Below are 15,350 nucleotides of genomic sequence, written 5' to 3' on the forward strand. Positions count from 1 at the left end.
TGTCACTGCGACAACTTTAATCAAATCAAATCATATTGGTCACATACACGTCTTTAGCAGATGTTATTGCGGGTGTAGCAAAATGCTTGTGTTTCTAGCTCGAAGGGTGCAGTAATATCTAACAAGTAATATCTAACAATACACACAATCTAAAGTAAAGCAATAGAATTAAGAATATAAAAATATATGGATGAGCAATGTCAGAGCAGCATAGACTAAGATACAGTAGAATAGAATACAGTATATACATATGAGATGAGTAATACATAGACTAAGATACAGTAGAATAGAATACAGTATATACATATGAGATGAGTAATACATAGACTAAAATACAGTAGAATAGAATACAGTATATACATATGAGATGAGTAGTGTAAAATATGTAAACATTATTAAAGTGACTAGTGTTCCATTTATTAAAGTGGCCAGTGATTTCAAGTATATGTATATAGGGCAGCAGCCTCTAATGTGCTAATGTCTATACAGACATGTCGATAGACATATTATAAATCAGCCTTTAGTCTTGAAATCTTTGGTTGTTTAGTACACTCACTACCATACTCACTGTTTAGCACAAGGCCTCACATGTGAATCCTTAAAGAGAAGGGTGGGGCTAAGGTGTACCAAAATATTCAAAGTCCATTTTCTCAAAAGTGGGGTTACAAGTTTATCAACTTTCAAAGCAGAATTACTTTCCCATTTTTCCTCAAATGTAGTATACTGTATGATATACCATTTTCTAGCTCAGAGTCTTTACTTTATCCAATGTAAAAAACACAATTTCAAATGTTGCTACATAAGATCGAATCGAGACGGTCGGTCACAATTGTCTCAAGGCTTAAAAGTCTCCTCCCCTTCATCTACACTGATCGAAGTGGATTTAACAAGTGACATCAATAAGGAAACATAGCTTTCACCTGGATTCACCTGGTCAGTCTATGTCATGGAAAGAGCAGGTGTCCTTAATGTTTTGAGTCCACTCAGTGTAGATATAAGTTAGGATAGCCTGAATGTTCATAAGTTAGCCTTGTAGCTTAATTGGCCAAGGAGCAGGACCATTTTGAATAGCTACCTCTGTATTCCTATGGTTCTCATTCAAACCTATGTTAATTCATGGAAATGTAATATGGTTATAGTTGAAGAAGTATACACAGTAGGGGTCTTCACGGGTCCACACGAACCCGAGAGAGGCGCGTGTTTTTCACGAGTGGGGCGTGTAGCTTTTTGTTTTTGTCGGCCAATCACAAGCCATCAAAGCGGCACTAGCCTCTGACTCTGTGTCTGTTGTGGCAATCAACTTAGGAGATCAATGGAAGATGCAATTAAAATGACGGAATTAAAAGTTAAATGAGAAGGATACGTTTCAACGACCAAGGGCCAAGAGGTAGGCTGTTCCTTAATACATTGATTAGAGCTGCTGTTGTTATTGTGCAGGACGGGTGAAAGCGCAGCCTATGTAGATTTGATTAGCCAACCAAGCTACCTAGCTAGCTTAACTGTCTTCTCTTCTCGGTTTGATGCAGTCAAAACAGGTACTATGTAATCAGATTGGATGATAAAAAACATAGCTTTGGCAGCTAAAAGTTAGTAACTAATGCGAGTCGGCTTGGTTGCTGCTGTCTCTTTCTTTCTCCTCCTCCCGCCACTCGGCAACAGACAGGGGTTATCTCATTTAGGAAAAAGACAGTCCTCCGTCCTCTCTCTTGTGACCCGGAAACCCGGATAAGTGGTTGAGTGGTCGAGGAGTGTGTCAATTCACTAGTAGGCAAACGGAAGAGTGTCCTCCCCTCCTCGATAGCCACCTTTCATCGAGGATATTCATGTGTATCCTACAGCGAAATATTTTCAAAATCTGCAACACCCCTTTTGAATCAGATTTTGTTTTGATAAAGGAAAAAAATATGCACACGTTTAAAAACAATACGCTATTTATCTATAAAATGTCTAACATTTCTAACTTCATTTGTTTTGATCCACCCCTGTAAACTTAATTTGCCTAAAAATGCGCAAGTGGAGAAGGACCGTCTCATTTCAAGCGCATTTCAATCCACGTTCACTCGCTGACTCTCCTCGATTAACTTTGACCTTTTTTAAAATGAGGCGAGAAGGACGCAGGAGATGAGCAAAATGTGATTGACTAAAGGCCAGAGTCACAAACACACAGCAAAGTGAGATAGAAAGGATGTACTCACAGGGCTGTGTGTGTGCCAGCAGCAGTAGTAGCAGTGTGCGGCTGTGTTGGAAGTTCTGCAGAGTGTGATGGCCCTTCTCCAGGGCCTCCCTGAAACAACACAGTGTATCCTCCACATCCAGAGGAACACACACCACACACATGGCCCGGCGCACCTCTACAACAGACCAAAACACACACACACACCACAATATGACTTCGGCGACACATCAATATACCCACAGACCAGAATGACTGATGATTTATTTAAAAAATGAATGGTTGAATGTAGGGCTCGACATTAACGCTTGTCCTCTTGTCCGGGAGAAGTAAAAAAATTAAAATTGTTGTCCAAGAAGAATATAGAAAAAAAATCTCAAAATCAAACAATTACACTGAAAATAATTGAAAGGCAAACATTGGAATAATATTCTATTTCATCTATTTTTCATGTACATACTGTAAGTAAAAAAGCCTACATCTCAAAGTGTAGGTGATATACAATACATATTTTGGCTACAGCCAAACCGATGCTGACATCCAGAAAATGTAGCCAAACTTTAACGAGACTCTTAATGACATAAATATAGCCCGGAGAGTGAAGGACCATGACATTTGTGCACCGTTCATCACCCACCTTGAATCTGAGCGAAGGCGGTCAGCATTGTTTTGTAAACTACATTTTATGTTATTTATCCATTTTAGAATAAGGCTGTAATTTAACAAAATGTGGAAAAAGTCAATCGGTCTGAATACTTTCCAAAGGCACTGTAAGTAACCCATGCTAGATGCTAGTTAGATCTCACCTCTTTCTTAATTTCTATTGGATATTTTCATCTCTGTTACATGAAACTGCTCAAACTTTTGAGAAAGGCGTTTTCCGCTAATTGCATTTTGGAACATTCCTACGTAGCCTACAGCCATTTGCGCATTGTTGAGCTTAAAATATGAAGAAATAAATGATCATGTTGGATCTATTGCATCAGCCTCATTGCTTTCCTTTCAACAAACCCACTACTTTCCTTTCGACACGCCCACTACTTTCCTTTCCACACGCCCACTACTTTCCTTTCCACACGCCCACTACTTTCCTTTCCACACGCCCACTACTTTCCTTTCCACACGCCCACTACTTTCCTTTCAACACGCCCACTACTTTCCTTTCCACACGCCCACTACTTTCCTTTCCACACGCCCACTACTTTCCTTTCGACACGCCCACTACTTTCCTTTCCACACGCCCACTACTTTCCTTTCGACACGCCCACACTTTCCTTTCACACGCCCTACTTTCCTTTCCACACACGCCACTACTTTCCTTTCCACAACCCCCACTACTTTCCTTTCCACACGCCCACTACTTTCCTTTCCACACGCCCCACTCCTTTCCTTTCCACACGCCCACTACTTTCCTTTCCACACGCCCACTACTTCCTTTCCACACGCCCACTACTTTCCTTTCCACACGCCCACTACTTTCCTTTCCACACGCCCACTACTTTCCTTTCAACACGCCCACTACTTTCCTTTCAACACGCCCACTACTTTCCTTTCCACACGCCCACTACTTTCCTTTCAACACGCCCACTACTTTCCTTTCAACACGCCCACTACTTTCCTTTCAACACGCCCACTACTTTCCTTTCCACACGCCCACTACTTTCCTTTCAACACGCCCACTACTTTCCTTTCAACACGCCCACTACTTTCCTTTCAACACGCCCACTACGCCCACTACTTTCCTTTCAACACGCCCACTAATTTCCTTTCGACACACCCACTACCCAATCTCTGTCACCATATTGGGATGCAGCTACCCACATCTCCTTGAATATGCATCAGAAGCCAATAGGCAGTGTCGCCTACTAATGCATCTAATGTGTTAAAAACTATTTACATTTTTGGAGGGACAAGTGACTTGAACTTTTCGACAAGTAAAACAAATCGGGTCCTACTTGTCCAAAGGACAAGTTGCTAAAAAAGTTCATGTCAAGCCCTGGAATAAATAGCATAATAAGGTTGGCCTATATCAATAAAAGTGCTAGGCTTATCGACTTATAGCAATAAAATATGATTAATTGATTGACTGATTGATTTCCAGCTGCTACTGGATTGCCGTACCAGAGAGTTCGAGGAGCTCGGCGTTTGGGTTGGTGGGAGTGTTGCACCCTCGTCTGGGGGCAGGCACAGCAGGGGGAGTCCAGCAATTCAGCAGCTGTCTCCCTGCATAGTTCTTATTGGTGATCTGACACGCAGGGGTAGAGACTGTTCAACACACACACTGTACACCCACTCTTCACACACAAACAGCATCCTAACACACAGCAGTAGTCTCAATTCTGTCCCTACAGTATTCATTATAAACCATACCCCATAGAAGCAGAGTTATCCTCTAGTCCACACTAAGCCTTAGGAATGGATTAGTGTCCTGACATTGAGATCAAGTATGACACCCTGTTCATTGGGTGGTAAAAGCTTGTGTCTATTCCCTCTAACCTTCTCTCCAGTGAGGTTCTGCGTTTTGATGAAGTGTGGCTGAGGGACCGGAGGTCCTCCGAAGTAGCTGATCCTCTCTAGCAGTCTCCTCTGAGCGTGGACCAGGATAGGAGTGATCATGTGGGTGTAGCGCTCTCTGGGATGCACAACATATAGGACAGAGACAGTACTGGCAGGCAGGCAGGCACGCACACCTCCCTGTGACAGGATGGAAACTACCTATCATGTGTGTGAGTTGAAGAGCAGGGTCAACTGTGTGTATGGAGAGCAAGAGAGAGAGCAAGAGAGAGAGAACGAGAGAGCGAGCAAGAGAGCCAGAGAGCAAGAGAGAGAGAGAACGAGAGAGCGAGCAAGAGAGCCAGAGAGCAAGAGAGAGTGTGAGAAAGAGAGAGTGTGAGAAAGAGAGAGAGCAAGAGAGAGAGAGTGTGTGTGTGTGTGTGTGTGAGGGATGTTACCTACCGTGTGTGTGAGTTGAAGAGCAGGGCGAGGTGAGCCAGAGTCTCCCAGCGAGCCTTGAGGTAGAGCAGCTCAAGGGTGTGAAGGGTGAGGCTCCTGATCCATCTCAGGTCCACCAGGGTACCGTCATCCAGAGGGGCGGAGAAATGCATGCTGGCCTCCATCTCCTCATCCTCCAATTCAAACACCTGCCAGAGCTAAGGACGGATGGAGGGAAACAGACACACAAAAGTACAATTATTCACATGGTATAATAGTGGTGTCAACTATTTAATTATATTTTTGACTCAAGTTAAAGATATTTGTATAAAACATGAAGGGTGTTTCAATGTACTGTACATACGTACATATAGTGGGGCCTGAAATTATTGACCCTCTTGATGAGACAAAATGACTGAATAAAATACAGAATTCAAATACTGAGCTATATTTTATGGAGAAAAAAATGGGGACATTATATTATTTCATACTAATACAATTGCTCAAAGAAAGATATTTTGTTTAACGAGTAATCTTTTTTTTCTCTCAAAGAGGTAGAGGTCAAAATGATCAATTTCAATAATTTTGACCCCTATGTTTTTGAAAAATATATATTTACTGAACAAAAAATATGAATGCAACATGTAAAGTGTCGGTCCCATTTTTCATGAGCTGAAATAAAATATTCCAGACATTTTCCATATGGACAAAAAGATAATTTCTCTCAAATTTTGTGCACAAATTTGTATACATTCCTGTTAGTGAGCATTTCTCCTTTGTCAAGATAATCCATCCATATTTGTATTTGTATATATTATGGATCCCCATTAGCTACTCTTCCTGGGGTCTGGCAAAATTAAGGCAGTTATACAGAATTCACAACACACGAAGTGTGTGCCCTCAGGCCCATACTCCACTACCACATATCTACAACACAAAATCCATGTGTACGTGTGTGTATAGTGTGTATGTTATCATGTGTGTGTATGTACACTACCATTCAAAAGTTTGGGATCACTTAGAAATGTCCTTGTTTTTGACCACACAGTTTTCAGCTGTGGTAACATAATTGCAAAAGTGTTTGCTAATGATAAATTTGCCTTTTAAAATTATAAAATGATTAGCTAACACAACGTGCCATTGGAACACAGGAGTGATGGTTGCTGATAATGGGCCTCTGTACGCCTATGTAGATATTCCATTATAAATCAGCAGTTTCCAGCTACAATATTAATTTACAATATTAGCAACGTCTACACTGTATTTCTGATCAATTTGATGTTATTTTAATGGACAAAAAATATGCTTTTCTTTCAAAAACAGGGTAATGTCTAAGTGGCCCCAAACTTTTGAACGGTAGTTTACGTTTTTCCAGCAGCAGACTATGATCGATAATGTCAAAAGCTGCACTGAAGTCTAACAAAACAGCCCCCCCAATCTTTTTATCATCAATTTCTCTCAGTCATTTGTGTAAGTGCTGTGCTCGTTGAACGTCCTTTCCTATAAGCATGCTGAAAGTCTGTTGTCAATTTGTTTACTGTAAACTAGCACTGTATCTGGTCAGACACAATTTTTTCCAAAACTTTACTAAGGGTTGGTAACAGGCTGATTGGTCAGCTATTTGAGCCAGTAAAGGGGGCTTTACTATTCTTAGGTAGAGGAATGACTTTTGCTTCCCTCCAGGCCTGAGGGCACACACTTTCTAGTAGGCTTACATTGAAGAAATGGCAAATAGGAGTGACAATGTCGTCTGCTATTATCCTCAGTAATTTTCCATCCAAGTTGTCAGACCCTGGTGGCTTGTCATTGTTGATAGACAATCATTTTTTCACCTCCTCCACAAGCGGAATTCAAAATTACAATTCTTGTCAATAATAATTTGGTCAGATATACTTGTATGTGTCGTGTTAGCGTTTGCTGCTGTCATGTCATGCCTAAGTTTGCTAATCTTGCCAATGAAAAAATTATTAAAGTAGTTGGCAATATCAGTGGGTTTTGTAACGAATGAGCCATCTGATTCAATGAATTATGGAGCTGAAAATATAATTAAAGGTGCTCCAAAGCTTTTTACTATCATTCTTTGTCATTTATGTGTGTTTCATAGTATAGTTTCTTCTTCTTTTTATTCAGTTTAGTCACATTATCTTTCAATATGCAGTACGTTTGCCAATCGGTTGTATAGCCAGACTTACTTGCCATTCCTTTTGCCTCATCCCTCTCAACCATACAATTTTTCAATTCCTCATCAATCCATGGGGATTTAACAGTTTTTACAGTCATTTTCTTAATGGGTGCATGCTTATTAGTAACTGGAATAAGCAATGTTTGCTTCTCATTGCACACCACGGACCAACAAATATTCTTTACATCAACAACATAGGAATCACTACAAAACTTCTTGTATAACCTCTTATACACTATATTAAGCCCAACCTTTGGAACTTTGGTTTTCCTAGATATGGCTATTATATTGTGATCACTACATCCGATGGATCTGGATACTGCTTTCAAGCACACATTTAGTAAAGATGTGATCAATACATGTTGATTTCATTCCTGTGCTGTTTGTAACTACCCTGGTAGGTTGAATGATAACCTGAACCAGGTTGCAGAGGCACTGGTTACAGTTTGAAGTTTTTTCTTCAGTGGGCAACATGATGAAAGCCAGTAAATATTTAAATCACCCAGAAAATATACTTCTCTGTTGATATCACATACATTATCAAGCATTTCACACATATTATCCAGATACTGACTTACCACTTGGTGGTCTATAGCAGCTTCCCACAAGAATGGGCTTTAGGTGAGGCAGATGAACCTGTAGCCACATTACTTCCAACACTATTTAACATGAGATCCTGGTTCTGAATATAAACAGCAACACCTTCACCATTGACATTTCTGTCTTATCTGTAAATGTTATAACATTGTATTACTACCACTGTATCATCAAAGGTATTGTCTAAGTGAGTTTCAGAGATAGTCAGAATATGAATGTCATCTGTTACTAGCAAGTTATTCATTTCATGAACCTTGTTTCTTAAGCTAGATATGTTAACTATTTTGAGCAGTTTTCTGGAATGCTTGCTTGTTTGTTTGCTTTACTGGGAAGCTTAGCAGAAGTAGATATTCTCCTGTTATTTATGTTAGTGCAGGGTGAGCTGCACACAGTGGACTACTAGGGCACACTGCCTCAGTGATAACAGCATAAATCTGGTTTGGAGCGAGCAGTCGCACTACGCTTCGCTCCACAGGTAATATTACACTTCACTACATACAACGGTTTGATTTGTTTGATCTGAGCAATTTTTCTTAGCTAGCTACATAGCCGTCTTTGTATCAAAGATAATCGTGTAGCTTAGAGTAATTAGAGTAATTATCGAAGTTAGCTATCTTCGTCCTCCTAACGTAGTCAACACTGCTAGCTAGCTAGTCAACACTGCTAGCTAGCCAACCAGCCAACTTCCACCGACTAGCAGCACTGTAGAATCTATTACATTACAACGGAACGACTTGATTAGTGTAGTGTTAGTGAGCCAGCTACATAGTTGTCTTTGCTGTCTTTGCATCTAAGATAATTGTGTAGTTTAGAGTAATTATTAGTAACTAGCCAGCCGCGACGCGACGCCAGACTTAGTCAACACACCTAGTCATCATTAACCCACTGCTAGCTAGCTAGCCAACCGTTACCGACTAGCAGCGCTGTAGATACTAATACTTTACAACGGAACGATTTGACTAGTGCAGTGTTGGCTAGCTAGCTACATAGTTGTCTTTGTCATAGCTTGATAATTGTGTAGTTTAGTAATTATCGAGGTTAGCTAGCCAGCTATTTCCGTCCCCCGCGACGCCATTTTTCCAAACCCAGCCAACTATTACCGACGAGTAGCACTGTAGAAACTAAATACATTACAAAGGAACGTCTTGATTAGTGTTATGTTAGCTAGCTACAAAGTTGCTTTTGTATCATGACAAGGTGTAGTACTGAAACTATCGAGGTCACCTAGCCAGCTACACGTTCAAACAAAGTCAACAACGCAGCCACTGCTAGCTAGCCTACTCCACCAGCCAGCAGTACTGTATCATTTTCATCATTTTAGTCAATAAGATTTTTGCAACGTAAGCTTAACTTTCTGAACATTCGAGACGTGTAGTCCACTTGTCATTCCAATCTCCTTTGCATTAGCGTAGCCTCTTCTGTAGCTTGTCAACTATGTGTCTGTCTATCACTGTTCTCTCCCCTCTGCACAGGCCATACAAACGCTCCACACCGCGTGGCCGCTGCCACTCTAACCTGGTGGTCCCAGCGCGCACGACCCACGTGGAGTTCCAGGTCTCCGGCAGCCTCTGGAACTGCCGGTCTGCGGCCAACAAGGCTGAGTTCATCTCAGCCTATGCTACCCTCCAGTCCCTAGACTTCCTGGCGCTGACGGAAACATGGATAACCACAGATAACACTGCTACTCCTACTGCTCTCTCCTCGTCTGCCCACGTGTTCTCGCATACCCCTAGAGCATCGAGCCAGCGGGGTGGTGGCACTGGAATCCTCATCTCTCCCAAGTGGACATTCTCTCTTTCTCCCCTGACCCATCTGTCTATCTCCTCATTTGAATTCCATGCTGTCACAGTTACCAGCCCTTTCAAGCTTAACATCCTCATCATTTATCGCCCTCCAGGTTCCCTTGGAGAGTTCATCAATGAGCTTGACGCCTTGATAAGTTCCTTTCCTGAGGATGGCTCATCTCTCACAGTTCTGGGTGACTTTAACCTCCCCACGTCTACCTTCGACTCATTCCTCTCTGCCTCCTTCTTTCCACTCCTCTCCTCTTTTGACCTCACCCTCTCACCTTCCCCCCCTACTCACAAGGCAGGCAATACGCTTGACCTCATCTTTACTAGATGCTGTTCTTCCACTAATCTCATTGCAACTCCCCTACAAGTCTCCGACCACTACCTTGTATCCTTTTCCCTCTCGCTCTCATCCAACACTTCTCACTCTGCCCCCACTCGGATGGTACTGCGCCGTCCCAACCTTCGCTCTCTCTCTCCCGCTACTCTCTCCTCTTCCATCCTATCATCTCTTCCCTCTGCTCAAACCTTCTCCAACCTATCTCCTGATTCTGCCTCCTCAACCCTCCTCTCCTCCCTCTCTGCATCCTTTGATTTTCTCTGTCTCCTATCCTCCAGGCCGGCTCGGTCCTCCCCTCCTGCTCCGTGGCTCGACGACTCACTGCTAGCTCACAGAACAGGGCTCCGGGCAGCCGAGTGGAAATGGAGGAAAACTCGCCTCCCTGCGGACCTCGCATCCTTTCACTCCCTCCTCTCTACATTTTCCTCTTCTGTCTCTGCTGCTAAAGCCACTTTCTACCACTCTAAATTCCAAGCATCTGCCTCTAACCCTAGGAAGCTTTTTGCTACCTTCTCCTCCCTCCTGAATCCTCCTCCCCCTCCCCCCCTCCTCCCTCACTGCGGATGACTTCGTCAACCATTTTGAAAAGAAGGTTGACGACATCCGATCCTCGTTTGCTAAGTCAAGCGACACCGCTGGTCCTGCTCACACTGCCCTACCCTGTGCTTTGACCTCTTTCTCCCCTCTCTCTCCAGATGAAATCTCGCGTCTTGTGACGGCCGGCCGCCCAACAACCTGCCCACTTGACCCTATCCCCTCCTCCCTTCTCCAGACCATTTCCGGAGACCTTCTCCCCTACCTCACCTCGCTCATCAACTCATCCTTGACCGCTGGCTACATCCCTTCCGTCTTCAAGAGAGCGAGACTTGCACCCCTTCTGAAAAAACCTACACTCAATCCCTCCGATGTCAACAACTACAGACCAGTATCCCTTCTTTCTTTTCTCTCCAAAACTCTTGAACGTGCCGTCCTTGGCCAGCTCTCCTGCTATCTCTCTCAGAATGGCCTTCTTGATCCTAATCAGTCAGGTTTCAAGACTGGGCATTCAACTGAGACTGCTCTTCTCTGTGTCACGGAGGCTCGCCGCACTGCTAAAGCTAACTCTCTCTCCTCTGCTCTCATCCTTCTAGACCTATCTGCTGCCTTTGATACTGTGAACCATCAGATCCTCCTCTCCACCCTCTCCGAGCTGGGCATCTCCGGCGTGGCCCACGCTTGGATTACGTCCTACCTGACAGGTCGCTCCTACCAGGTGGCGTGGCGAGAATCTGTCTCCGCACCACGTGCTCTCACCACTGGTATCCCCCAGGGCTCTGTTCTAGGCCCTCTCCTATTCTCGCTATTCACCAAGTCACTTGGCTCTGTCATATCCTCACACGGTCTCTCCTATCATTGCTATGCAGACGACACACAATTAATCTTCTCCTTTCCCCCTTCTGACAACCAGGTGGCGAATCGCATCTCTGCATGTCTGGCAGACATATCAGTGTGGATGACGGATCACTACCTCAAGCTGAACCTCGGCAAGACAGAGCTGCTCTTCCTCCCGGGGAAGGACTGCCCGTTCCATGATCTCGCCATCACGGTTGACAACTCCCTTGTGTCCTCCTCCCAGAGTGCTAAGAGCCTCGGCGTGACCCTGGACAACACCCTGTCGTTCTCCACTAGGTTCATGCTCTACAACATTCGCAGAGTACGACCCTGCCTCACACAGGAAGCGGCGCAGGTCCTAATCCAGGCACTTGTCATCTCCCGTCTGGATTACTGCAACTCGCTGTTGGCTGGGCTCCCTGCCTGTGCCATCAAACCCCTACAACTCATCCAGAACGCCGCAGCCCGTCTGGTGTTCAACCTTCCCAAGTTCTCTCACGTCACCCCGCTCCTCCGCTCTCTCCACTGGCTTCCAGTTGAAGCTCGCATCCGCTACAAGACCATGGTGCTTGCCTACGGAGCTGTGAGGGGAACGGCACCTCCATACCTTCAGGCTCTGATCAGGCCCTACACCCAAACAAGGGCACTGCGTTCATCCACCTCTGGCCTGCTCGCCTCCCTACCTCTGAGGAAGCACAGTTCCCGCTCAGCCCAGTCAAAACGGTTCGCTGCTCTGGCACCCCAATGGTGGAACAAGCTCCCTCACGATGCCAGGACAGCGGAGTCAATCACCACCTTCCGGAGACACCTGAAACCCCACCTCTTTAAGGAATACCTGGGATAGGATAAAGTAATCCTTCTAACCCCCCCCCCCCCCCCCCTTAAAAGATTTAGATGCACTATTGTAAAGTGGTTGTTCTACTGGATATTATAGGTGAATGCACCAATTTGTAAGTCGCTTAAATGTAAATGTAAATGTAATTGCTGCATAAAATAGCTGTAGGATCAGCAGAGGCATTCAGGGCAGTTAGAGGGACATACATTTGGTTACTTACATTGTGTCTACCAATGCCCCTGGCATAATATACATTTGCTAAAGCATTATGATAACTCAGCGACACAATGGTAGGGATTAAATGAGCTTGACATGGGTCATTGATAAGTCATTGTCTCAACGCAGCCTTATAATGCTGTGAAAGGATCCAGGAACCCAAATGATTTGGGTGGATCCCATCCTCATGTTTTGCTTCCAAAATTGTCAACAAAAGTTACCCCCATTGAGCTGCAATAATCACGAAGCCATATCAAGAAGCTGATTAAACAGCATGATCATTACACAGGTGCATCTGTGCTGGGGAAAATAAAAGGCCACACTAAAATGTGCAGTTTTGTCACACATCACAATGCCTGCCACAGATGTCTCAAGTTTTGAGGGAGCGTGCAATTGGCATGCTGAATGCAGGAATTTCCACCAGAGCTGTTGTCAGAAAATGTTACGTTAATTTCTCTACCATAAGTCGCATCCAATGTCGTTTTAGAGAATTTGGCAGTACGTCCAACCGGCCTCACAACCGCACACCACGTACGTGTATTGCGTCGTGTGGGTGAGCTGTTTGCTGAGTGCCCCATGGTGACAGTGGGGTTATGGTATAAGCAGGCATAAAATACAGACAACGAACACAATTGCATTTTATCGAAGGCAATTTGAATGCACAGAGATACCATGACGAGATCCTGAAGCCCATTGTCGTGCCATTCATCCGCCACCATTACTTCATGTTTCAGCATGATAATGCACAGCCCCATGTTGCAAGGATCTGTACACAATTCCTGGAAGCTGAAAATGTCACAGTTCTTCCATGGCCTGCATACTCACCAGACATGTCACCCATTGAGCATGTTTGTGACGTTCTGGATAAACATGTATGACAGCATGTTCCAGTTCCCAATACCCAGTAACTTCGCACAGCCTTTGAAGAGGAGTGGGACAACATTCCACAGGCCACAATCAACAGCCTGATCAACTCTATGAGAAGGAGATGTGTCGCACTGAATGAGACAAATGGTTGTCACACCAGATACTGACTGGTTTTCTGATCCACGTCCCTACCTTTTTAAGGTATCTGTGACCAACAGATGCATATCTGTATTCCCAGTTATGTGAAATCCATAGATTAGGGCCTAACTAATGTATTTAAATAGACTGATTTCCTTATATATAACTGTAAATCAGTAAAATCCTTTAAATTGTTGTATGTGCGATTATATTTTTGTTCAGTATATATTACCTGTTAAACAAAAGTTATATCTCTGAGCAATAGCATTAAATAATATAATGTCCCTTTTTTTTGCATACAATAAACACTGAGTATACCAAACATTAGGAACACCTTCCTAATATTGACTGACATCAATAAGCGATCATCGCTTTCACCTGGATTCACCTGCTCAGTCTATGTTATGGAACCAGGTGTTGTAAATATGTTTTGTACTCAGTGTAGCTCAGTATTTGAATTATTTATTATATACAGTCATTTTTGCTTTTCTTTATCAAGGGTGTCAATAATTTCGGACCCCACTGTACATTAGTTTATACATTACTTTGATGTTGCTTTAGCAATATCAACTGCTTGGTGAAGTTGTGTAGACAAATGAGTATATTTATGAGTTGAGCAATAATCAAGCTCAAAAGCATGTGACTGTAAGAGAAAAGTGATAAAGTGAGACCTGCATTTTCTCCATCATGTTCATGACGAGGTCTGTAGCCAGCTCAAACAAAGGGGTGAGGACAGTGTAGAGCTGGTCCAATGTTAAAGGGATGGGGGGCTCCATGGATGCACCCCTGTCTACTAGTAGAGTGATGGTACAGCCCTGGTCCCATAGTGTCCGACACACACACTGCAACGTTGTCCAGTGGCCCCCACGATGGGCAAGTACCTGTTTACACACACACACACCCTTCATAAATACCATACATAAACATACCAATATACAGGTCATTGCCAAACACATTACACTCTCAACATAAATACAGATATTGTTTGTACTGACGTTACGGTTTACATTTTGGAGTGTGTGTGGGCGCATGTATGCATACATACAGTGCATGCATATTTAATTTTTGTTGCCTGTTTGTATGTGTTTGTGTGTATATGCATCCGTGTCTGTTTGTGTGTGTATATCAGGTACCATGGCTCTGCGGAGGTGCAGGGCAGCCTTGTTGAGTGACTCTAGCAGCTGAGTGGCGGTGCGTCTGGTCGGGGAGGTGGTCATCACTGAGGGCTCACTATAGTCCGAGTCCACAGCTGGCTGCGTACGAGGAGAGTCCTGCTCACTGTCCTGCTCACTGCTCTCTGTCGTGTTGAAGTCCTCTCCACTGGTGGTGGTGGCAGCTGAAGGGTGGAGAGAGAGAAAGAGTAAAAGATAGGAAGAATGTTCTTGTCCTCTGATGTCTGCCCCCTCTGGTGATGGGTCAAAAAAAAAGAGAGATAGGGAGAGAGAGAGTGAGAGAGATATAGACAGCAAAAGAGAAAAAAAGAAAGACAGGGAGAGAAAGAGTGTTGAGGATAGTTAGCTAGTTTAGTTAGTTATTTCCTTACCCTGTCCGCTCTCCTTGGCCTTGTGGAGGATGGCTCTGAAGCAGGGCTGGGGCGTGGCTTTGGGGGGCGGGGGAATCAGGTCAGGGACTCCGATGTGCTGATGCATGTTCCTCCCCCTCACCAGAGTACCAGAGTGGGCCAGGGAGAACAACAACGGAGGCAGCTGGCTGTAGCTACAAGAACAAAAATGTCATCATGGTCTATTGTCTTTGTTCTAAAATGTAAAATGTACACAAAAATAATGTTCATATATGTACGATCAATAAAACACAGAAATGTAGCTAACTATTCTCCTATGCTCGCTTGAAAGTGAGCTGGCACCAGATACGTTATAGGGCTAGCTCAGCTCACTTTTAGCTACACTCTT

At 43.8% G+C, this 15,350-nt stretch overlaps 1 protein-coding gene across 1 annotated transcript in view; it reads right to left on the reverse strand.

The window, feature by feature from the left end:
* Positions 1-2,088: 2,088 nt before the first annotated feature.
* LOC115185206 (cilia- and flagella-associated protein 54) overlaps positions 2,089-15,350 on the reverse strand; it is a gene marked incomplete at its 3' end in the record, with an annotated part of 80,676 nt that continues 67,414 nt past the window's right edge. The window contains exons 33-39 of the mRNA XM_029745715.1: positions 14,984-15,156; positions 14,574-14,776; positions 14,112-14,321; positions 5,129-5,322; positions 4,670-4,805; positions 4,295-4,418; positions 2,089-2,351 (exon numbers count right to left, since the gene is read on the reverse strand). Coding sequence (XP_029601575.1) covers positions 2,089-2,351; positions 4,295-4,418; positions 4,670-4,805; positions 5,129-5,322; positions 14,112-14,321; positions 14,574-14,776; positions 14,984-15,156 — 1,303 coding nt within the window. The remainder of the gene's footprint in view (positions 2,352-4,294; positions 4,419-4,669; positions 4,806-5,128; positions 5,323-14,111; positions 14,322-14,573; positions 14,777-14,983; positions 15,157-15,350) is intronic.

Source organism: Salmo trutta, unplaced genomic scaffold, assembly GCF_901001165.1.
Source record: "Salmo trutta unplaced genomic scaffold, fSalTru1.1, whole genome shotgun sequence".
Taxonomy (NCBI): Eukaryota; Metazoa; Chordata; class Actinopteri; order Salmoniformes; family Salmonidae; genus Salmo; species Salmo trutta.